The sequence below is a fragment of the Perissodus microlepis genome, chromosome 4, assembly GCF_051167445.1.
Source record: "Perissodus microlepis isolate ML-2025 ecotype Zambia chromosome 4, ASM5116744v1, whole genome shotgun sequence".
Lineage (NCBI taxonomy): Eukaryota > Metazoa > Chordata > Actinopteri > Cichliformes > Cichlidae > Perissodus > Perissodus microlepis.
This window is the reverse complement of record NC_140464.1, coordinates 3,677,792-3,701,134: the sequence shown is the minus strand read 5'-3', so window position 1 is coordinate 3,701,134 and position 23,343 is coordinate 3,677,792. Positions and strand designations below refer to the sequence as shown.

The 23,343-nt window shown below is 42.9% G+C and overlaps 1 protein-coding gene across 1 annotated transcript; it reads left to right on the top strand.

Annotated features, from left to right (window-relative positions):
- The first annotated feature begins 4,275 nt into the window (after window positions 1-4,275).
- Window positions 4,276-21,705, top strand: foxk2b (forkhead box K2b). Its single transcript, XM_084925120.1, has 9 exons — window positions 4,276-4,972; window positions 13,855-14,049; window positions 15,151-15,304; window positions 16,304-16,450; window positions 16,547-16,740; window positions 16,834-17,036; window positions 17,141-17,386; window positions 19,196-19,396; window positions 20,034-21,705. Exons 1-9 carry the CDS (start codon window positions 4,692-4,694, stop codon window positions 20,234-20,236), a joined length of 1,824 nt encoding a protein of 607 aa, XP_084781246.1. The 5' UTR covers window positions 4,276-4,691; the 3' UTR covers window positions 20,237-21,705.
- The last annotated feature ends 1,638 nt before the right edge of the window (window positions 21,706-23,343 follow it).

The window sequence follows — 23,343 nt, the reverse complement described above, 5'->3', positions numbered from 1 at the left end:
TTTCTTTTGGCAGGCGATGAAGTGATCATAATGTGTTTATTATCTCCAGCCTAACAGCTTAAAATGGCTGTTGGCTTCATGATGTCATCGTTCCAGCACCAGGGAAGGTGTATGTCTCCCCCCAGTGGTCAGTAAGGTTTATGTCTCTGGTTGGAATATTGTTGACACTACTGCAGAACGGAAAAGGAAGAAGAAATGAAACCACATGACCTCGTTTTTGGAGAGAAAGTGACCCTGTATTTATTTTGATTCTACTTACAGTTGAGTGCAGAATTGGCCAAACTATTCTCTCTATTAAATCTGTGGAAATAATATTTGTGTTTATGAGGCTACAGCCTATAAATAAAACTGTTTGAGTTATTACACATGTGGAAATTTACATTAACTATACTGTAAAATTACAGCTGATTATGTCTTTAATCAATATATAGTTAAATAAAAATAAAAATAGTTTCTTGTGTTTGCGTCATTGCAATTGTACAAAATTATCTCAGTAAAACCATTTTATAAAATTAATTTTACATCTGATTTTACTGTTAGGTACACCCTGCTAGCTCTGGGTTGGACCCCATTTTTACTTTACTTTCTGGATTGCTTTGACTCTTCGTGGCATAGATTCAACCACCATCACACTGTTCCTGCAGATTCGTCAGCTGCGATCTCTGATGTGAATCTCCCGTTCCATCACATCCCTACGGTGCTCTGTTTCATCGAGATCTGGTGAGCATGGAGGCTGTTTGAGTACAGTGAACTCATCGTCATGTTCAAGAAACCAGTTTGACTTAAGCTTTGTGACCTGGTGTGTTGTCCTGCTGGAAGGAGCCATCAGGGCGCAGTGTGGTTATGAAGTAAAGGGGCCCAACGCATCACAACAACAACAACCACCTGAACAAATGACACAAGGCAGAATGGACCCATGCTGTCATGCTGTTTACACCAAATTATGAACTTACTATTTAAATCTCACAGCTGAAATTGAGATTTACATTTTCCAGTACGCTTTTCTGTAAACTTTGGTGGTAACTAGTGGTTATTTCAGTTACTCTTGAGCTTCATATCAGCTCAAAGCAGACATTTTCCTCGGACCTCTGGCATCAGCAAGGCATTTTTTCTCAAAGAACTGCCACTCATTGGATATTTCCACAAACCATTAAATGTTCAACAGTTTCTAAAATACTCAGACCAGTCTGTCTGACACCATAAACCATGCCACGCCCTAACAAAGTGGCAGGTGCGCATGTATAACGTGTACACTGGAATAAACCAACAGGTGAGCCTTTATTTATTTTTGAGGTTTATTCAAAAAGGTTGCTTTTCTTTGTTTTGGACATTTAAAAACAAAAAGGAATTGACCCTGAGTAACTTTCAGTCAAGGCAAATGCATTACCCTTCCAAGTGTACAAAAGCATAGTATTTTATGTGGATATCAATCTCCAACCTGTTGGAAATAACCAGTGAGAACCTCTAAAGTATATGTTTTCAACAAACCTCCTGTTCCTGTTTAAATATCTTTATATCTGTCCTGTACATTTTAGAATTTCACCAGAGCCATTTAGATGTTTCCAGAGGTATCAGTGTTTAAAACCAAATTAAAGCCATCCCCGTTTACTCTAGTTCCTGCATGGTCTAAATGGTCCTTTTTATTTATTTATTTTTATCTTTTTTATGTCTACTTAATCTTTACTATTACTTCATTTTATTTCTACTCCTTTACCTCTTTTAAGCAAGCGGCAACAAAAAACTGCAGTTCCTCTTTTGGCCACGTGAGGCTGCTATAGCAGTGAGTCAGACCCCTCAGATTTCCGTATTAAAATGTCCAGCTTTACAGCACAAATATGTTTACAGAATGATACAAAATATCTGTCCTTTATGGATAGGTTGCTCTTGATCAACACTATAAGGAAGATTATTTTTATAACTCAAATGTGGATGATGAAGCTAAGCCTTGATGGTATTTTCCATAAATCTGTTACAAGTCACAATGACTACATCCATGTCAGTTTTTACTTGGCCATTGTGTCTCTAGCAGTTTCTCTCCATGTCCAAACCTGAGTATAATTAAAGTTTTATATTTCTTTGAAATCTTCGTGAACTTAGCCATCTGGGCACATGTAGCTGGTGCATCGTAATGTAAGGATGTTTGCACAACTGCGGAGTTCAGATGTGCGTATGTGTCAGTTTGGGATAATGTGGGATATGGTAAGGTACTATAGATGTGTAAAGATCTGTACAGTCTAGCAACTAGCTGTGAAATTAACAGAAATTCTCAGTTTTCTCCAATAGTCCAGAAGACAACACCTTCTTCCTGTTTTTACTTTTGTTGCTCCTGTCCCAGACGCATCTGGCCAATCAGCAGACTGAATACTCAAATGTGGTCTGTGGTGATGCATGTCGGTTCACTTGGAGTTCAATTCCATTTTTCTCTGTGTGAAAACAAACCACACCACAGGGGGAAAAAGCTACAAATTAAAAAGAAATCATCGACTGATTTGGACCAAAGTAAACAAACTATAGGTGTGAAAACACCCAAAGACTAAGTCACAAAAAACAGGAAGGCATGCAAACATCTACACGGGCCCTCTCACTCACAGTCCAGTGATGAAAATGATGTTAAACAGACCCTCAGATACTCACAGGTGTGACAGGTGTCCCCATGCTTGGCCCATTGACAGTCTGAAAGATGGATGTAGCCACTTGGATGTCACCCACTGGTTTGTGGAGGAACCCTGTTGCTGAGCACTTTTGCTGTTGCTGTGTTGGTGTTTTTGAAACTGGAAGTGAGGCGTGACAGCTGGATCTGATTCTGACTGACTGGAATTGAGTTAAAAAGCAGTTCTGACTCACTGCAGTCACAGACTGCTTTGAGACTGTTTAACATAATGCTGCTACTGATTTTCTTCTACAATTTTCTTTCTGAAAGACAGCGGGCCAGGTTGTAATTGTCTGGGGCCGGTGCAGGACTTATTTTACGTAGCATTGGTGGCTGCAACTTTAGTGCTGCGATTCATACTGGTTTCAGTGTTGCTTTAGTTTTTTTTTTCATTGATATATAACAAATCTATCAAACCTCATAAAGGGGGAAATTCTGATGAGCATTGAGGCAAGAGGAAAAGATCACAGAGGAGATTCGTGGAGTGAAGGAGAGGGCTGATGTGACAGAGGATGGTGTGAATAGGGTGAGATGGAGGCAGATGATCTGCTGTGAGAATCCCAAAAGAACACAGCCGAAGGAAGAGCAAGAACATAGAAGGTTTTAACGTACAAGTACAGATTACATTGCAATATAAACAACAACAACAAAAGGAAAAAAAACATAATTGATGCAACTGATGTTGGCATTTGGTGCTATATTTAAATTTTTAAAAAATAGACAAAGCATTGGGAAAACGAAGGGTGGACCCAAGCGTACAGCACCACATAAGCCAACAGCTGTAATTTTGTCTCAAGCAACCCCCAAAGTGAACGACCCAAAGTTTACTTTAGCCTCTTGATGTTCTGTGATATGCCATCCGGGACTAAAGGCTATATTATCAAGTCCACAAAATAAAACTGAATCTTTATTACTGCATAAACATGGATTTCCAAGCTTTTTCTCCTTCATTCTTGATCATCTGTTTGCTTAAACTGCTGCAGATTCCAGCATTTTCCTTTTGTTAAACTTTCCAAACACTCTGACCAACTGTGTATTCAAACCATTGATATGTTAACTAACCTTGGCTTTACCTCGTGGATGCACCCACAGGCTGTTAACACCTAATTATCACTTCGCACCTGATCAGATGTCGTATTGTCTGACAGATGCATTGACTAGTCTCGTGCGCGCCTGTGCCAGCCACTGTTTACAAACAAGTGGCATGCAGATGGAGGTCATTCACCTGCAGACCGTTACAGCGCGGGGCTACAAAGCTGCAGCAAACCAAAATGAGGTCTGCCTGTCTGTGATGGCCGCCAGATGTGTGTACTGATTACAGAGCGTAACTATAATCACTTAAAAATATATCTAACCTCATATTACAAAGTAACAAGATGCTGCAAAGGAAGCGTTGCGCAAAACCAGGCGTGGATTCTGTAGTGGAGGAGGAAGAGAAACGGCGCATGGTGGCTTTGCGCTGATACCCCTCGCAGACCGTGCCGAGCTAAATCCTGCAAACTCCCACAATATAAGCGTCAGATTCTCGCCCTGGATCCTCGATTAATCGATTATATCGACGCACACTCGCAGATTATAGATCATCGGTTGAGGGGGTGATTGCTGCGACTGATTGCACGTGTAGACCCATCGATCCGCTCCTTTGCTCGTTTTTCGTCCCCCCGCAGCTTGCAGCTCTCCACCCAGCCATATGGGCCCCTCAACCGACCTTGAATCTGTCCTCGGATTAATTCTCACGTGTGATTGGTCGGAGACGCGGAACCGCACCAGCTTCCCTGCTCGTGATTGGCTTTTAGCGCTGTCAGTAAAGCCATATCCTCCCCTTGCTCGATTTGGTAGCTAGCCTTTCTCTCGGCGGTGGGTCGGAGCCGCTGTCCCTGGCCTCGCATGTTCCCCTTTAGATTCCTGTTTTGGATTTGATGCCCCTCTTGTAGTTTTGCTTTAGTTACACGCGCCTCTGAAGGACCACAGTCGGGCGTCCGTACTCCGGTGCTTTAGTTGCCCCCCGGTATTTTTGGCGTTTAGAGACTTTAACCCGAACATGGCTGTGGTGAGCGGATCGTCTGGGCCGGTTGCCCGGCTCGAGGGCCGTGAATTCGAATACATGATGAAAAAGCGCTCTGTGACCATCGGCCGGAACTCGTCGCAGGGCTCCGTGGACGTGAGCATGGGCCACTCCAGCTTCATCTCGCGGAGGCATCTGGAGATATTCACCGACGACGGCACCGGAGATTTTTACCTGAAATGTCTGGGTAAAAACGGGGTGTTTGTAGACGGAGTGTTCCTCAGACGGGGCGCCCCTCCTCTGCAGCTACCACGAATGTAAGTTACCCCTCAGTGAACATGTGGGCTCCCATCTCCAGCAGCCAGGCGGCTAAAGTTAACAACATTGGGTTTATGTAGGCTAGCAGTGGAGTCGACAGCACCACGTGTTTTAGCATGTTAGCAAGAACCCCGCATCCTGTTCCCAATGCCATTTTTCTTTGTTGACATTTTTGTTAGCAGCAGTGTTATTTAGCCGCCTGCCTAACTACCACATTTCAGCCATAGTTAGCTAGTTAACCTAGTTAGCTAAAAATAATCAACTTAACTCGTAGCTACGGGGACGCTGTTGTTGACATTGAATGGTAGTGTTTTTTTCTCTTTCTGTCACGTGGACACCCTTAAGCGAGAAATGCATTCTCGTGATACTGTAAACATCCGTCATTTCGGCCATGTCAACACGTTAGTTAGCGGTTAGCTGTAGCCTCCCTCCCTGTACTTTGAATGGAGCTTCTGTTTGACCCCTAAACGTAAACAAACCTGGCGTCCCCGCCCTGTCTGCTCACAGCAGCTCAACCTGCAGGACCTTTGACCTCGGTCCGCACATATGGAGGTCAGGACAGCTGTGTGTGCCATCCAACTGTTAAACACGAAATTCACGTCTTTTCTGACATATGTTGATGTCCTGAGAGGCTGGTTTCCGAGTTGCAGGTTGTAGCCTGCTTCTCGCCATTGTTTAACTATTAGGCTTGATGACGTTGTTTTCTTGTGAAATACTCTATCTGCCAGACCGGGGACAGGTCTGATTGGTACTTCAGTTTGGTTTCCTTGTTCCAGTAAATCCCTGTATGAATGTAGCTCATGTTGTTTATACAGACACAGTTACAGGTAATATTTTTAAGGCATTATTTTTTGGGGTACTGATTTGGCATTTTCAGAACTGGTGAATTGGCTATGAATTATTAGTAATTATGGAAACTGATAACTGGTATAAGGACTCGATACACATTTCCAGTTTAACTACTGCTCAAAAAAAATTATATAAAAGTAATATAGCAAGCTTAAAAATAATATTGCCTACAGTCTACTAATATAGAAATGGTAGGATAGGCTAGCCTCCAAATCATAGGTGGAGCCCAGCCTTCACCAAATGTTACTGCAGGAAAGTTCATTATTCTGGATTTCAGTGTAATGGGGAAGTTGTTCAAAAGGAGCATGGTTGTGGAGCTGCATGGTCACATTGTGATGTTTATTGCAACTTCATTGATAACCGCTACCTTACCTTTAAACACAGCTCTGCTGAATGTGCTATTCTGGGCTCCGGGGTTTTTACCCGTGACATGTACTCATTCTGACAGATTTGTAGGAGCTACACTGCTGACCAGCCCAGAGTGGGGACAACTGTCTGTTTTTTTTTTTTTTTCCTTTCTTTTTTTTAAATGCCAAATATTGAAATGTATATGCCAAAAACCAGCCCTGGCCAGGAAATAGCCAGACCAGTAAATCAATGTTTTAAATGCTCAGTTATGGTTTAAAAAAAAAAAAAAAAGAAAAGTCATTTATTGTTTAATTTAATTGGCCAGTTCCCAAAATGTGCTAGTTTTAACGATCATTCCTTCATTTGTACTGATTCGGTTTTCATAATGGTGTCACTTTATTTTGTCATGTGATTATTTACATTTTTTTCTACTTATGAATGAAATCTAAAATATATATGAATTTTAGAAATGAAGTATTTGAAGACATCACCTCGAAATGTTTCTGATCTGTGAAGAGACCCAACAATTAAAATAAGCAATATTTTAATTACTATCCGAAACTCACCTTCAACATAAATATTTGTTGCTGGACTCCCTTTTTAAAATTTCTATACAATAATATATGTAAATCTCTGAAGCAATTTGGTAAACTTTGAAAAATATATGTAGAGTATTAATTTTTCATTTTAAAATTTGCAAGTTTGTGAAATGTCTTAAAAATGTGCCGTTTTTAGTGTATTGTATTCAACCCAGATTTTTCCAAACCTTAATTCAGCCTTTTGCGTGTGATTCGGTTTAAAGAGGAAAAAAAACCTCCTGGTTTCCATTTTGCCAAAGCGGTTATCTGGGATTTAAGCGTGCAAGAAAGTGTTTACAGTTTATTCACTGCAGTGCCCGGCAATCTCGACAAGCCTGCAAACTTCTGCCAGCTCTGGTCAGACTTTGCACACTGCTCTCAGCTATTGTGCAACATCTCAATATGAAAACACTTTTTACACAACACGGACTTGTTCTGACTTGAAGCAATTTCCAAATTGTCCTTTTGCAGAAAAATCTTTTCTGCAGGCATGTGTTTGAAAGCTGAATACATTTCTGCACTGCTCTTTTTCGGCAGCATACAAAGATCAGTGCATTCCCATATGTAAAAGGACTACAAGGATCAAGGAAGGAACAGCAGGGGTGTCAAATTCTCATATTGATCAGGCCAACTGTGAGCTTATAATCACGGTTAATACGACTTCCATGAATGGAACACCACCCAGCTCGTGCTCACGTGTTTTAAAAGTAACCTTCATGTCACAGAAGACCCTTAAAAGAGCCTCACTGATAAGACGGGTGTAGCTGAGGAAGCAGATTGACAGCATGAGAGAACTCGTAGAGCCGCGGCTCAGGGGACAGGTCGGTTGTATTCCAGGGATTCCTTTTTGGTGATGTAAACGGAGTGAACAAAAAGCAACAGCCTTCCCTTTCCCATCCTCCCTCCCCCTTCCCTGTCCTCTCCCACACCCCAAAATTCACTCCAAGTTGGTGCTCTTCCTGTCTTCTTTTGTTTACATTCTCTTGTGCAGGCTGGGTGGGGGTGAACATCAAGCGAAAGTCTTCAGCGAAACCAGCTTTGTTTGTTGCCGTCCTCACAGCTTAGCAGCGTAGCAACTGAGCATTTTGAGTTGAAGCCTCATTATTCACACAGAGGAAAATGAGAAATAAAAAGGCTTCTGTGATTGCATGTTAGGAGGGGGGTGTTGGATACCGTAAACAGCTTTCCCCTCTCTGAGCCTCATTCAGACTGTGAAAATGGATATTAGAGTAGCCGAGGTGATTAGCACTTGTTACTTTATGTATCTTGCAAACAGTGTCATTTTGTTACCTCTGAAATTAGGCCACCTCTGATCATTTCAAACAACACAGAAATGTTTGATATTTTTCTAATCTGTTTATTTAGTCATGAGCAGAAATGACAGATTGATTCTGATTGGATGTTAATGTTTTCGTTCATTACCTAAAATCCTTCGGAACATATTTGAAACTTACCTGGTGGTCCTTAAGTTTATGTCACTACTGTGTCTGTGACTGGCAGCAGTTTGTCTGGTAAATGATGCGACGATGTGTTAAATCCTCTCAGCATAGTGTTTGTGGCCTGCATTCATCCTTTTTTGAAACTCTGTAATTTTACTTGTGGATCAAGAGTGAAGTAGCCCCTGTCATCACAATCCTTACATACCTTGTACAGCGTCTGGGGTCATTCAGTGCACAGCACTTCAGAATCTTCACTGCACGTCGCTGGAAGCTGATGATAAATGCGTCTGCCGAATGCTAATTGATTGACATGTGGGCAGAAAGGGGAAGGGAATGGGAGGACTGTGGGGGGGGAAGTTTCCGAGATCAAAAAATACAGAATGAAAAGCACAGACAGTGGCTGCAGTGAACATTTGAAATTCAGCTTTTTTTTTTTTATACAGTAGCTTCGCTCTTCTCCACGGCTGGCTGATGGACCAACAACAGCACAAGTACGAGAGGCCCACCGACTGGTTGTTCCACATACTTTGCTCACTGCCTCCATCTCTGCAGGTAGACGGCCCATCCCCCGACTGCTAACGGATAGCAAACGCAGCAACCCTGCTGAACTTAAATTCCTCGTAAGCCAACTTTCATCAGATTGGTTACCCTTAGCAAGCAAAAATATGAACAGCAGGTGGGGGTTTCAATTTTGGCAGCCAGAGCTGTCATCATATTAGTGATAACCCTCTCACTAACATCATACAGAGCTAAAAGTAGGACAAAAGTTCATTTTTGGCTCCGATAAATTACTTGTAAGCACATTGACATTGGCGGCAATTTCTGTTAGCAGCCACAACTGGAGCAGTCTCAATGTATGACAGGGGGAAAAAACATTAATGGTTCCATTAATGTATAAATGCTGTTATAGCGCCATGGAAACCTGTTGTTATGTGGTCAGTGTAAGTGCTGTGGAACTATGTCAAAGTTCAGAGTCCGGCTGGATTTACGCTTCTGCGGGAAATCTGTCCCAACTTGTGTTGTAACCAAGTCCTCGTAACCTTACATCACAACTGTTAAGTTCATGTCGCGTGGAAATTACAGCGTAGGGTTAAAAGGAGTTTCCGGCTACAACTTGGATTCCTTGCTGCTGCATAAATTATGCGACTGACAAACTTTCCCGACACGTGCCATGTACGCTAGCTGCGTGTTACTAGTTTTTCACCGCTGTGCACCGCGATTATTAACAGCAAACACTGGTTGCTTGGTTAGAGGCTTCAAGACGTCCTTAACATGTTTGCTTAACTTCACCCCCCAACTGGTCGCGGGAGATGACCGCCCCTCCCTGAGTCTCGCTGTGCCAGATGATTCTTCCTGTTAAAAGGGAGTTTTTCCTTCCCACTGTCGCTAAGTGCTTGCTCATAGGGAGTCATTTGATTGTTGCGGTTTTCTGTGTTATTGCAGGGTCTTTACCTTACAATATAACCCACCCGATGTTGTTGGAATTTTGTGCTGTAAATATCATCAAATTGAATTGAACTTTGGTCAAACAGTACCTTAAAAATACTCCCACTGCAAATTAAGACATTTGTTAAATTATCAAAATGGTTTCCTTCTATACTACTGCTACTTTCTGACCGTTGATTAACCAGCTGATTAATGGCCTACCTGTGCAGTATAGAAAGCAGAAGTATCATATATATTTCAAAATGCAGCAGTGTTCATTGACAGCAGGATGGTGTGCAGCGAAGACAAAGGAACCAAATTATTTTTAAGATTTTATGATTTACTGATATATTTAGATTTCATTGTTCCCACCCTGTCAGTTGCTACTCGCTGAAAGTGTCTGATGTTTATTTAAGGATCTTCTATATCTTTAACAGATCTACAGGGAAGGCACAACCCTTCCTGGAAAGGGTGCATGAATAATCAAAGCGTCCCCCCTCACCTCACCAGCCAGGCTCCAAAAAGTGTTTCAGTCTCCTCCTGTTAGCGACAAAGCTAATTTGAGATGTAGGTGTCGAGGATAGAGTTCTCTCAGCAGATGCCAGCTCAGTGAGGGCCTGGCAGAAAAAAACCCTGCTGTGCCTGGCAGACTTCAGCTAAGTAAAATGTGTCCCTGCACGGTCTCCAGGGTGTCAGGCAGCCATTTAGAAGAGTTCTTTCTAATCAGACTGTGACTGCTGCGAGACCTCCTTCTCGACTCTTTCCCTTCATCTCCTCTCGTGTACGGCAGCCGTGAAGCTGCTGTCAAATCCAGAATCGTTTCATTAAAAACATCCACTTGAAATCTTAGTTTCTGCTAAGATTTATTTTTTTTGGGGTAGTGGATGAATTATTTATTTATTTTTATTTATTTTTTTTTTTTATTTTTTGTTGCATTGTTTTCAGTCAGAACGCAGCTTAATGGTGTATTTATTTCCTGACCGAGTGTTGGACCGCTTCCCATCCAGTGTGTTCTTAGTCTTACTTCCCTTATTTTCCCATTTCTGTGTCAGTGAAATTGTCTTTTCTTCTTCGTTGATCCTCCATAGCTGCTACAAATCACAAATGAAAAATTTGCAATGCAGGTGCTAGGCAACAGCCAGCCGGTTGGTGAAACTGAGGTAATCCTGGGCCTCGGTGAGGCCTGCGGTTCATCCACCGACTGAAGCGGCTTGTTTTAGCTCCTCTTTTTAATCACTCGCTTGTGATTAGCTGCCCCTCGAAAAAAGATTTGAACAGCGGGTGAGTGGGGCTTCTGTGCTCACAGAGCTGTCTGACAGGGAGCCGTTTTGGTCTCATTGGGATTTCTTGTACATATGTTGAGACTTGGTAATGACCAGTTGGTGCATCTGGTCGCCTGAGTTCAGAACCAACTTTTAAGCATCAATAACAGAGTTGAGCAACACAGTGGTTTTCATGGCTGGGACCTTACCTATAGAGATTTCCCTCATGTATCGAAGACGTGCCTATTAGGCGACTGGTGAGGCTGTTGGCCATTGATGTAAGTTAATGTATGGTTTAAATGTGACTTGTAATCTTAAGCACTAAATACATGTGAATACATTACTCTTGTTGCATTAACCAGGCAGGTGTGTGTTTGTGATGGGCTGAAATGAACTGGACAAAATTTAATGCGTTATTATAAAAAATGGGATCTATTGCAGGTGCCAATCCTGAACTAGATAAAGACTGAATGAACCAACAGCAAGAGAGCCTAACTGTGATGCCACAGTTTTAATAATAAAACTTCAGTCTTTTATCGGAAACTAAACGGTTTCCCGAAACGCCTGATTGCTCCTCAGATGATGTTCAGCAGTATAGGGACGGATGTTGAAAAGATTATATTGATGCCATGTCTTTATCAGTTCTGGATAATTGGTGTAACTGTTTGTATTTGTATTAGTTTTTCGAGGCGTGTAAAAGCCCCGCTGCCACGATCAAAGGAATTGGCAGCCTTTGATTTCCATGGACTGGACCATCAGCAAAAGCAACGTTGTTATTATATATGTATTTTTGTAATAATGAAAAGAGCAGCGATAACCACGTTTACTAAGAGAAAAACGGAACATGTAGCAGATCTAACCTAGAATCGAAGAGACCACAGTCTGTTGAACACTTCCTCATTTGACGATGCACCAACAACACTTTCTGCATTTCCTGCAGCGAGTTGGAAGGCAATCTGGGAAAATAAATAAAGGCTGCAAGGAAGCTGGATAAAACAGATGAGTGAATTAAGTCCCACACTGTTTGCATATTACATGTGGCTGATGTGACGGTCTTAAATAACTTCCTGAGCTATAACTGCTGGGATTTTAATTAATAATTACCCGTCCAATGTTTAGTTTTGTTTTATGAAGCAGGCTTTCGTGTGTGCTGTGCAAACTGTGATTTTCATGATAGTCACTGTATGGCTGTATAAGGCGTATCCTCAGATTTACCAGAGGATCTCAGCCCATTTATTGTTGTCAACTCTCACACCCACAACTTCTTTTTTTTTTTTTTTCCCCCCCAGACAGTTTGAGGGTCAATGACACGCTCATTCCTTCCCTGTTCCAGCAGCACTCTATAACATTAGTCCCTCTTGTTCTTCATATGCAGTTTTGTATACGTTGTGTGACTGTTTATGTAAACCAACACTCAGTATTTCTGTTTATCCTGTAGTTTAAAATAAAAAATCTGAAAATGAGTAAACAGCTGTGAGATCCACAGCTGTTGGGATTTCTTTAGATCTCATATATCAGCCAGTCTAAAATTCACAACCTCTGGACCACACCTGTCTGAATCTTTGAACTCCCGCTGCTGCAGGTGTATACAATCACGCGCTCAGCTGTGCAGTCTGCCTGTACAAACCTTTGTGAAAGACGGGGTCACGCTAAAGAGTTCGCTGAATTTGAGTGTGGTACTGCAATAGGATGCTGCTGTTGCAACAAGTCTCTTAAATTTCTTCACTCTTAAATTTTTTCTCTTTGCAACAATAAAACTCAGAGCTGATCGGGAATGTCTGAGGACCAACGCAACTCCACCAACACTCTGACTCTATAAGCGCAGAGCTCCAATCCTCCGCCGGCATCGGCACAAAAACTGTGCTGGGAGCTTCATGGCTTCATGGCGTGGGTTTCCATGGCCGAGCACGTGTAGTTTTGTCTATATAATTCTAGTGACAAATTCTCTGGAAAAGGATTCCTTTCTCTCTGGATATCTCACTGAGTTTCAATGATCAGGGTGTGAAATGTCAAAACATTTGCATGTTCTTACCTCAGCCTCTGTTTAGTAATTATCCTCCAGCCAAAGCATTGCTTTAATATCTCTTACCTCTGTGGCATTATTAGATTGCTATAACTGTGTGTGGCAAATTTGCAAGAATGAATTCAATTTTGCATTTTACCTCCAGACCCACATAAAAAAATAAAGTCCTACCCTACGATGTGGTGGTTGTTAAAGTATCCAATAATTTTACCGCCTTTTCTCTTGACTCATATTGTGAGATTCTACTTTTAATACTTAAAATATCTTCTCCTTAATTACATGTGATTGTATTGTGTCGACACTTAAAGCTCGTTATATATTTAGCTGCAGTGAGGCCACCACTCCCTTCCTCACCACAGCAGGCACACATCACGGTGTCATCAAGCCACCGCGTTCTCCTTTAAAGCGAGGCAGGGAAGCCGTTCCACGGTTTCAAACGTAAGGCCCGGGGGCCAAAATCGGCCCACTGGACGGCTTTGGAAGATTTGAAGGAGAGCACAAATGTTGGGCCTCTCAGCTGTAAACCGGTGGCTGTTCGTGCTGCATCAAAGTCATTGAGCAACAGATGAATCGTTAAATGACAGAAAGTTTCTTCCTTTTATTTTCCCACTTATTTCTTACAATTTAAGGAATCACATTGACAGATTTCTTTCGTTTGCTACAGCAACATTTCTCAATCATGTTTTTAAAAAAATTGAAAATATTGAAGACTTACGGTCGTAATTGTGCTTCTTCTTCTTATGTTGGGATCTCTGCGATTAAATGTGCAGTTAAAACTTCTGTTCATTGACAGACGTTGGCGTGCTTTATGTGGCCTACAGTGTAAATGAGTTTGAGCGCTGGATAATACCTCACAAACCTCTAAACCAAGAATGTCAGAGGTTCATGTCACCTTGAATTACAGTTTTCATTGACAGCTGCTGAGTTTTTAAAATCTGTGGGTTCCCTGTTTTGCAGGTGCACATTCAGGTTCCCCAGCACAAACATCAAGATCGCATTTACGGCCCTGTCCAGCGGGAAGAAAGTGAAGCGAGAGGCGCCCGAGTCCCCCGTGAAGCCAGTGCAGCCCCAGATCTCCCCGCTGACCATCAACATTCCAGAAAACATTGCTCACCTAATGAGCCCTCTGCCATCGCCTACTGGCACCATTAGGTATTCATTACTGGAAATGATGTATTCAGCAGTAGATGTGGGATTGAAGTCTGAATGCTCCTTTTTTTTATTTTATTTTTTTTAAATGGCTTAAATATGCAAATTCTAATGTGCCTCACAGGTGAATGCTGGGTATTTAACCAGAGTGCATATTGCATAGATTTATGCAGGAGAGATGTGTGTTAATAAGAGAACCCTGAATTTAAATGTGGGAGAATTCAAAAAAATTGTGTTTTTAAAAAACTATGAGTTGACCCGACACAGGCAACGATGGAAAAGAGTTAAAACTGGGACAAACTCTCACATAAACAAAATTGTATGTTTGTATGTACTAGAATTCCTTTAATAAGCAAAAATCAATATTCAATCAATTTAACTTAGGTTTACATTAGTGCCTGATCCTGGATCAGTGCACAGGGATATAGAACGCTCTCCCACGCTGCTTTAGTTTACCTTAAGGTGTCAGCTGACCTCGACATGTTCACTGTATATTGATCAGCTTAAGCTTAGTCCTCCAGCCACAGGGCTCAGAGAGGAAAGCGGATCCATCTCTCACACTCAGATCCTCTCAGCCAGATGGCTGCTTTCTTCTGACATCTACGCCATCTGTAAAATGTAAACATTAGAGTGTTCTGCTGTTAAGAAACAAACATTTAGACCGACGCTCGAGGCAGCAGGTGCTGTATATGCAGGGGTCGTGAGGCAGTGCATTTTGTTTGGTGCACCCGCATCTCCAGAACCAGACATGAAATATGCAAATCATCCTTTACATTAGGCCTGTTCGCTCCTGGTTTTTCACACTGTTCACCAGATAATTAGGCTTGATTAAGGTTTTAAAGCTGCGCTGCTTTAGGCCTGATTGTGGTGATTGCAGTGTTCCCGTACGATCTGGGTGGTAGAGCGATTTGCATAGATGTCGTCAGAAAGCGTGTCACTGCAGCAAAGACTGCGGATGAGCAGAGCCACCGAATGTAGTGACCCCATTTCTGAAAAATACCAGGTGCTTATGTTGAGGTTTAATCCAAACATAATGTTGGCTGTTTATGCTTCAGCATAAAATCTCCTGGCAGCTGACTGTCCTCTTTTGTTTTGTTCCTGCAGTGCTGCTAATTCCTGCCCTTCCAGCCCTCGGGGTGCGGGCTCCTCAGGCTACAGGATGGGTGGTCGCATGGTGAGCTCTGCAGAACTGCAGCTCATAAACGACAACTCCCAGCCTGAGAACGATAAAGAGGCCTCTGGAGGGGACAGTCCCAAGGTGAGAATTCCCACCCCGCTCCAAACTTCAGCCTTGGTCCAACATTTAATCACTTATTTCACTTTCCTGCGTCACACTTCACTTCAGACTATGTAACTCATTCCTTGCTGCCTTGAGAGATATCTTTTATGGATAACATGCAATAGGGAATGAATATGGTTCTTGAAATATAAAATCATAATCCTTTAACTCAAAATGCAAATTATTATTGATGTTCACCGACTCGTGTATGTAATGTGTGGTGATTTATAGTGAAACGGCTTGAAACAACCTTTTTATTAACCTGATGGCATCTGAATGCCTCCTGGTTCGACCCTGAATTAGTATGTGCGTCTGAGTGTATAACCTGCGATGCACAGTTCGTGCTGGCCTGCAGGCTCTCTGCGGATGCCCCCACGGGATGAACCGTTAGACTTGAAGCCAACAACCAACTGTTGCATGCCTCTGAAAGCAGATGGTGAGAGTGATAAAGGCAGCTGCTGGCAGCCATTAACAGTCCTTCTACAGGTTCACCTATTAACACCTGATGAGTTTAACTTCTGACCAAAGATTCTCTTTTGGTCATCTCAGCTGCACTAAATGGTGACGAGCTGAGAGCTTTTAATTTACAGCTTTTAAAGCCGCTGCTGTAAAAGAAGCAAACATGAATGTAAAGGTGGAAATTAAGATGAGGACGCTGTGACGGTCAGATTAATGAGATTGAAGCATTTGTCTCCTTCTCCTCTCCTCCTCCTTCTTCTTCTCCTTCTCCTCCTCAGGTTTTTGTCAGACATTACCAGCAGCTGAGGTTATTTTGCAGCCTGCAGCTGTTTCTAGTCTAGTTTCTTGCATACCTTCAGCATCGGAGCTAAAATCTATCACGACGCTCAGTCACTGTGGGAAAAGTGACCCATGTCAGCAGTGTTATGTATTCATGTCTGTTGAAAGCTTGCTTCATGTGCACTGCACAGGTAATTTGCTCTGGTGTCTAAATCTGCGTTCCTTGTCCCTTCCCCACAGGACGACTCCAAACCTCCGTACTCCTATGCACAGCTGATAGTCCAGGCCATAACGCTGGCTCCGGACAAGCAGCTCACACTAAATGGAATTTACAATCACATCACAAAGAACTATCCTTACTACAGGACAGCAGATAAGGGCTGGCAGGTGCGTTTCTTTGCCTCAGTGTACAGATTCCTCAGAGACGGTCACACACGTGACCTCAGTCATCAATAAGTAACTCGAGACTGTTCTCTGTTGCAGAACTCGATCCGTCACAATCTGTCTCTGAACCGTTATTTTATCAAAGTGGCACGGTCGCAGGAGGAGCCCGGCAAAGGTTCATTCTGGAGGATAGACCCGTCCTCGGAGGCCAAGCTCATCGAGCAGGCCTTCAGGAAACGAAGGCCGCGGGGCGTCCCCTGCTTCAGGACCCCACATGGACCCCTCTCTTCCAGGTTTGGCTGCGTCCTTCCGTGACAAATTTAATGGTACATTTTAGCGGACATGGTGTGATTTTTCTCATTCCAACAACTCCTTCTGACTCTCAGGAGTGCCCCGGCATCTCCCAATCACTCAGGGGTGCTCTCTGCGCACTCCAGCGGTGTCCAGACCCCTGACAGCCTTTCCCGAGAGGGCTCCCCAGTTCCCCTGGAGCTGGAGACTTCCTCTGCTCCCACCCCAGTGTCCACCACAGCAGTCCAGCCCAAACTGGCAGTGATCAAGGAAGCACGCTTTGCACAAAACACACCAGGTGTGAGACGACACTTTGCGCCACACATACTGACTGCGCGACTCTTTTCTGTTTCTTGTTCAATGTGTTAAAACTTCTGTGCACCTCGATTTTTGCTGTGCCAGGCTCGCCTGTTAACAACCAGCCGGTACTCATAGCAGTCCAGCGTCAGTTACCTCAAACCATCAAGCCAGTGACTTACACCATGGCCTCCCCAGTGAGCACCAGCACCTCCCAGCCCACTGTCCAGACTGTCCACGTCCTGCAGCAGATCCCCGCAGGGTCGCTCAGCCCCGCCACTGTCATCGCCCAGCCAGCCACCATCATCAAGAGCGAGACGCAGGAGAATGGAGAGCACACGGAGGTCAAAGGTGAGCCAGCAGCTAGGGCATTAAATTCTCTACAAGGAGTGTTTTGGCTTTGAATTTTGTCAGAGTGAAATGTTTGGCTTCTAACCCTGCTTGAATTCTTCACCATATTACACAATATTACCTTAATCCAAGAATTGGGGACGGTTTCCTGAAGAGATATTTTCCTCCTAACCATGTAAAATAAAGATTTCCTTCATCAGTATTAATAACTGTTGTTAATTTGTTACTAATTTAAAGAAGATTTTGGCGAAATATTGACCTATAATGAAAAGATGAGCAGCGAAGGAGGTGCCAGACTTCAAACAAGACATGGGCGCCATTTTCACTAGCATGTAGCTTGTAGCATTCATACAACAGGGGACACCCCACTGTGCTCTGTGGGCCCGAAGATGCTGAGGGTCACCGTGATTAGCCACATTGAATCTTTTTAACTAATTAATAGGCTGGATAATTTAGTGGCTTTGCTCTTAAACTTTTATTCTTCCACAACTCAGAAACATGATTAAAAATATGATAGACTAATATAAGCGACCAATATTTAGACTGTTCATGACCCTTTAATCTGCAGGGTTATCTCCATTATCAACAGCTAAAGCGGGGCGGCTCTGATTTCACGTTGATCCAGTTCCAGCAGTTTCTAACACGCGCTTTCATTTTTAGCTCATCCAGTCAAAGGATTGAGCTCATGTCATGGCGAGGTGTCCATCTGTCCGTCCATTCGTCCTCGGGAATCACTGCTCCTCTTACAGTATTGGTCAGATGTTTATTAAAACTTGCACACAGTTATAATCTAACCTGGGTCTTCATCTAATGGGCCACGTTTGTTCATCTCGGCTAGTTGTGCAATACAGTCAGTCAATGACAAGAGAATCTAAAGTAAAGGAAGATTTGCATTAACCTGCGATGGAAGGAGGTACAGTTTAAGTCTCTACACAGACTTGTACTGTGCAACAAAATGAGTAATCATAATAAAATGACAGGAAATTAAAGGAGTTAGTAGCAGAACAGAACCAAGTTTAAAAGACTAACTCTTTCCACAGGAAGACATTTGAGCCCCGCTGTAGCCTTAATAACGAGTTTTGATACCTCAGTAGTTTCTGGGTTTTTCCATGAGTAGCTGCAGAGACCACCATCACTGACCTCTGATGCAAACACACTCGTGTTGTTCTATAAGCACGTCTGATATGTGACAAACTCAACTTCAAGGGTTACTCCTAGTCTTCTTCCAAGAGCTAAAGAGTTTAGCATCTCAACCAGAAGCTTGGAAATTCAACAAACTTGTATTTATTTTCTGTGACAATATTTCTTGAACCAGACTTGACGTCTTCCAAAGTTTCACTTGGTTAAAAGCAGCAGCTTTTTAACCAGTCATTCAGCTGCTGCTGCCATTCATGGTCGCAGTATATTTGAATGCATCAACTTTCTAATCGGATCAAGTGATCTGATTAGAAAGTTTCTCAAAAATGTGACAGTCTAATCTGAGATTCTGCCTTTTTTTAAACTTTGACAGTTGTTTGAAGTCACATGATCAAACGTGTCATATTGAGAAAGGTAAAGGACGCGTTACAGGTTGAGGGGAAGCCCCAGGATTTGGCACAGCTTCATGAAAGTCACCTCGGTGTTGTTCTGAAAACATTTCGCTGTTTGCTGTACCCCAAACACTGAGCGCCTCAGCAGATCTGATCACTTACACTCGGTGTTTGTTTGGTGTCACTACACTGACTGAGCCCTGCTCATACCTCATTCTAACACTTGCGATGAGTTTCCACCACTAAAGCCGGCGTTTGTGTTTGTGTTCCTCATCCTCAGTCAAAGTAGAGACGGTTCCTACCATCACCTCTATAGGTCCCTCCAGTCGGATCATCCAGAGCTCCCAAGCAGCCACCCCCCTGCAGACTGTTACCATAGTTCAGCAGGCCCCCATGGGTCAACACCAGCTGCCTGTTAAGGCCATCACACAGAATGGCACCCATAGCATCACCACTGCCATCCAGGGACCCTCCAGCTCAGGTGAGACACAGGAACACTTAGCAGGGACATCAAGGCTGGTTCAGGGCACAAGTCGAGATGTTTTAGATGCTTGGATGGAACTGAGACATTATTGCTTTTACTTCTGGTGGTGTATGGGGTATGAAGCTTAGAAACAAGCATGCGCTCTTGTTGCTTTTGGTGTAATGTGCCAAAATAGTCACTGGACATTTAAGCAACTATTCTTTTCCTTCTGGATTTTGACATCTGGATGTTAGAGGACAAAATAAAAATAAACTTACCCTTATTTTACTGAAGTTAAACCTGAAACCTGTTAAGCATCAAGAGGGAGAGAGCCCCAGTGAGGCCTCCAATCAGAATAAAGCTTGCTTCAGGGGAGGGGGAAGTGGGCTGGGTTTCACAAAGGCTAATAAATGAGAACTATTTTGAACAAACCACACAAATTGAAGTTAAACACGAGATCCAGCAGCAGCGTCGCCACAGAGAATTTTTCTGCCTCCTCTGGATCTGAAAAGGTTTTTGGTGTGCTCACTTGTGGCAGCTGATCCAAACCACACTCCCCACAGGCCTTCTGCTTCTAGATGTTATTGAACCACAGCTCAACAGTGAAGTGTTTCCTCTTTTAACCCTCGTCTTCCTGCTTGTTTCCCCCAAACAGCCTCAGCTGTGGCAAGCCCCCTCCACTTGCTGGCGGCCCACGCCTCGGCCTCGGCCTCCCTCCCCACCAAGCGGCAGAACGGGGACCAGCCTGCCGAGCAGCCGGAAGCCAAGCGCAGCAAGTCGGAAGAAGAGCCTGCCCCGGCCGGCGCACCAGATTCAGTCTCGTCGGCAGCTAACGACCAAGGCAGCCAACCCAACTAGTTCGTTTCCACACGCAGCGCGCCACCACCACCACTCGCTCCCCCTCCTAATCCACAGTTTCTCTCTCTCTCGTCCTTGTTGTTAGTTTTGTTTCTCCTCCTCCTACCACAGCCGCCCGAGGTGCCAAACGGAGAAGATTCTGTTCCTTTTCATTTTGGATAATCTTGTTTTACACCATCAAAGATTAACTAAAAAAAATTGTCTGCCCCTTTAAAGACTGGAATGTGGGTTGAGAAGAAAATATAGGAACGGGACAAAGGTGAACTTGTAGGTGTCCCACCCCCCTGAGCCCCTGAAACTGGAGAGTGACTGAAGCGAGACCACAGGAAGCCTTAACAACAATTAACACTTAAGAGCTGACCTTTGACCTCAAGTGATCCCACTAGGAGAGGCCCTGACTCGGCTCAGGCTGGATGCTGCCTTTCTGCCGCATCTACCTCAGAGCGGATCGGAGACTCCGGCAGCCAACAGAGAACATCTCTCCCCACTGACCCGTCGGGAAGCGTGACGTGACCAACCAAGCGGCGAGCGCGATGAGCATTCAGTGGTTAGATTTAAAAAATGAATTTAAATTAGACTTTCAGAAAGGGATCAACTCGGAGCCAATATTCCTGAAACTCTGGCAGCTAGCCTCTCATGATACTGACCTTCCTTAATCGCAGCTGTACGTAGATATGCAGTATTTTGTTGTTCAAAATGTGGAGCGTAGGGTCTTTGTTTTTTGGTTTTTTTAAACTGTGTTTTCACTTACCTAGAAGAGAAATAATTTAATTAAAGGAAGCGTACAAAACGGTGAGGTCGGTGACATTTCGGTAACCAAGATAAAAATCTCACTTTCGGTTTTGTTCTTTTTTTTTTTTTTTTTTTTTTTTTTTTTTTTTTTCTGTTCAGTGAAACAGTGTAACTTTTTTTCATAAACTTTATTTCCCTCGTTCTGACATATCCGTATGAAATTGCTTCGTTACGCCTACATATTTTAATACGTGCACAGATAACCGATATAAGCATATGAAATCTCCTTGTGTAGTTCCAGATGTTGACCTTGCATGTGTCCGACAACAGACGTTGTTAAATGTAAATTGAAGAGGAAAAAAAAAAGACTGCTTTGTCCCAACCAGACCTGCACTTAATTGAATGTTCGTGTTTTATTTTCCCTTTTGTTTTTTGTTTTCTGTTTCTCCTCACACCTTCCTCCTCCTCCTCCTCCTCCTGGTCCTTCCCGGCTGTGTTGACGTTGTGGTGTTGGCTAACCCCGCCCAACCCCCCCTTTTTGCTTAATTAACTTTTGCTCTGTTCTGGCGACCCAGCGAGTCTGTTTCCTTTTTATTTTTATTTTTTTTCTTCCTGATTGTACATGTTTCAACCAACAGTAAAAGGAAACAAAAATGTTTGTTCTGCTTCAGTGGAGAAATGCTTTTTGTTTTTTGTTTTTTTGTTTTGTTTTTTTTAAATAAATTAATTTAACGTCCCTTTTTTTTCCCCCCTTATCTTTTGCTTCCGTGGTGCATCTATATAGTGTGCGTGTGGTTTTTTTTTTTTTTTCCCCCTTTCAGTAAATGGTAAACACTGTGGTTATAGTTCCACTCCTCCACCAGGGGGCAGCATTGGAACATCCTTAAATATGTCAGCTGGTGAGAAAAGCATGTTTATCATGTTCTCTAACATGCTCAGTTGGTGATCTCATAAGTCTTGAGCCACCCCTCCTTTTTTGTTGTTTTTATGTTAAGAAAACGGGGAAATAGGTTCCAACAGCCATTGAAAAACAATATAAGACAAAAATCAAGTTGTTCATTTGACCAAATTAATTCTTCACAGCACCACAACTCTTTCAGACAGCTTTCTTGTAATTTAAGTACTCATAAGGAATAGCTCTCCAGGCTTCACTGACATTCAGGCTCTTTGGATGTCGGCTGCCTTTTGTTCCAGTCTAAGGATGATCCCACACTGCTTCAGTAATGGAGGTTCAGGCTCTGGAAGCCAATCAATGACTGATGGTGTTCTACTATGCTTTTTTTTTTTTTTTTTTTTTTTTTTTTTTTTTTTGCGTTTTCAGTGGGTTTGGGGTCATTGGGGCAGCTCGATTTTTAAGCCTAAAAATGTGGATGAAAGTCTGACAGATCTTCTGGGTTCATAATTCCATCAGTTTTGACAAATCTCCAACACCACTGACTGAAATATAGTCCCAAACCATGACAGAGCCTCCATGTTTTACAGACAGCTGTCAGGAGAGATACAACAAACACTGACTTTTGCACCTCTCCTGACTTCATCATCTCTCTAGACCTATCAGTCTTCCACTTGTCCCGTTTCCTCAGTTTTCTATCTTTAAGGACGTGCTATACACAGATGTCAGAGTATGCTGGTTTTCTGTGGACTTCAGAAATCACCTTGTTGGTGAAAAATACTATTTTATGCCTATCAAACCCAAAAGGTTTGGGGGGGGGGATGTTGACTTTTGTCTCAATCCCTTAGTCCTTGAATGATTCATAGATTAATGTTAAGTGGCTTAACAGGACAACTCCTGAAAATGATCAGGTACAAGGACTGGACTGAAGATAAGTGAAAAGTAGCCAAAGAAAATCTTTGAAAGACCTTCAGAAAGCCTGAAGAACTATTACGGAAGACCACTCAAAACAAAAAAATTAAAAGAAATTAGACGTTAGACTTCATTCGAAAACTGTTCCTTGGAAGCAAAATCTACAGAAACGAAAAAATCCATCAGAAAACGTTGGTTCAGGTTACTTTATTGTGTCTGAGCCATCCTCACATGCACATTTTCCAAAGGAACAAACCGGTAAGGTTAGTATAACAGTGGAAAACCAAATTATGCACACAACATCGTATTAGAAAAGCTTTTACGTCACCAGAACTCTCTTATAAAGCAGTCTTCTGCACTCTAGGACTGAAATCTGGAGGGAAACAACTGACACTTATGCCAAAAAAGTGTTCAGGTAACCGCGGCCCAGCTACTGGTGTTTTTGCCTCGTGTACAGAGATGTTGGGTCAGGCTGTGGCACACCAATCAAACCCTGATAAGAAACAGAAACCACAAAACTGAATGCACCGTGACACTAAATGAGGTTCTGAAGGGCACTGTATTACAGAGA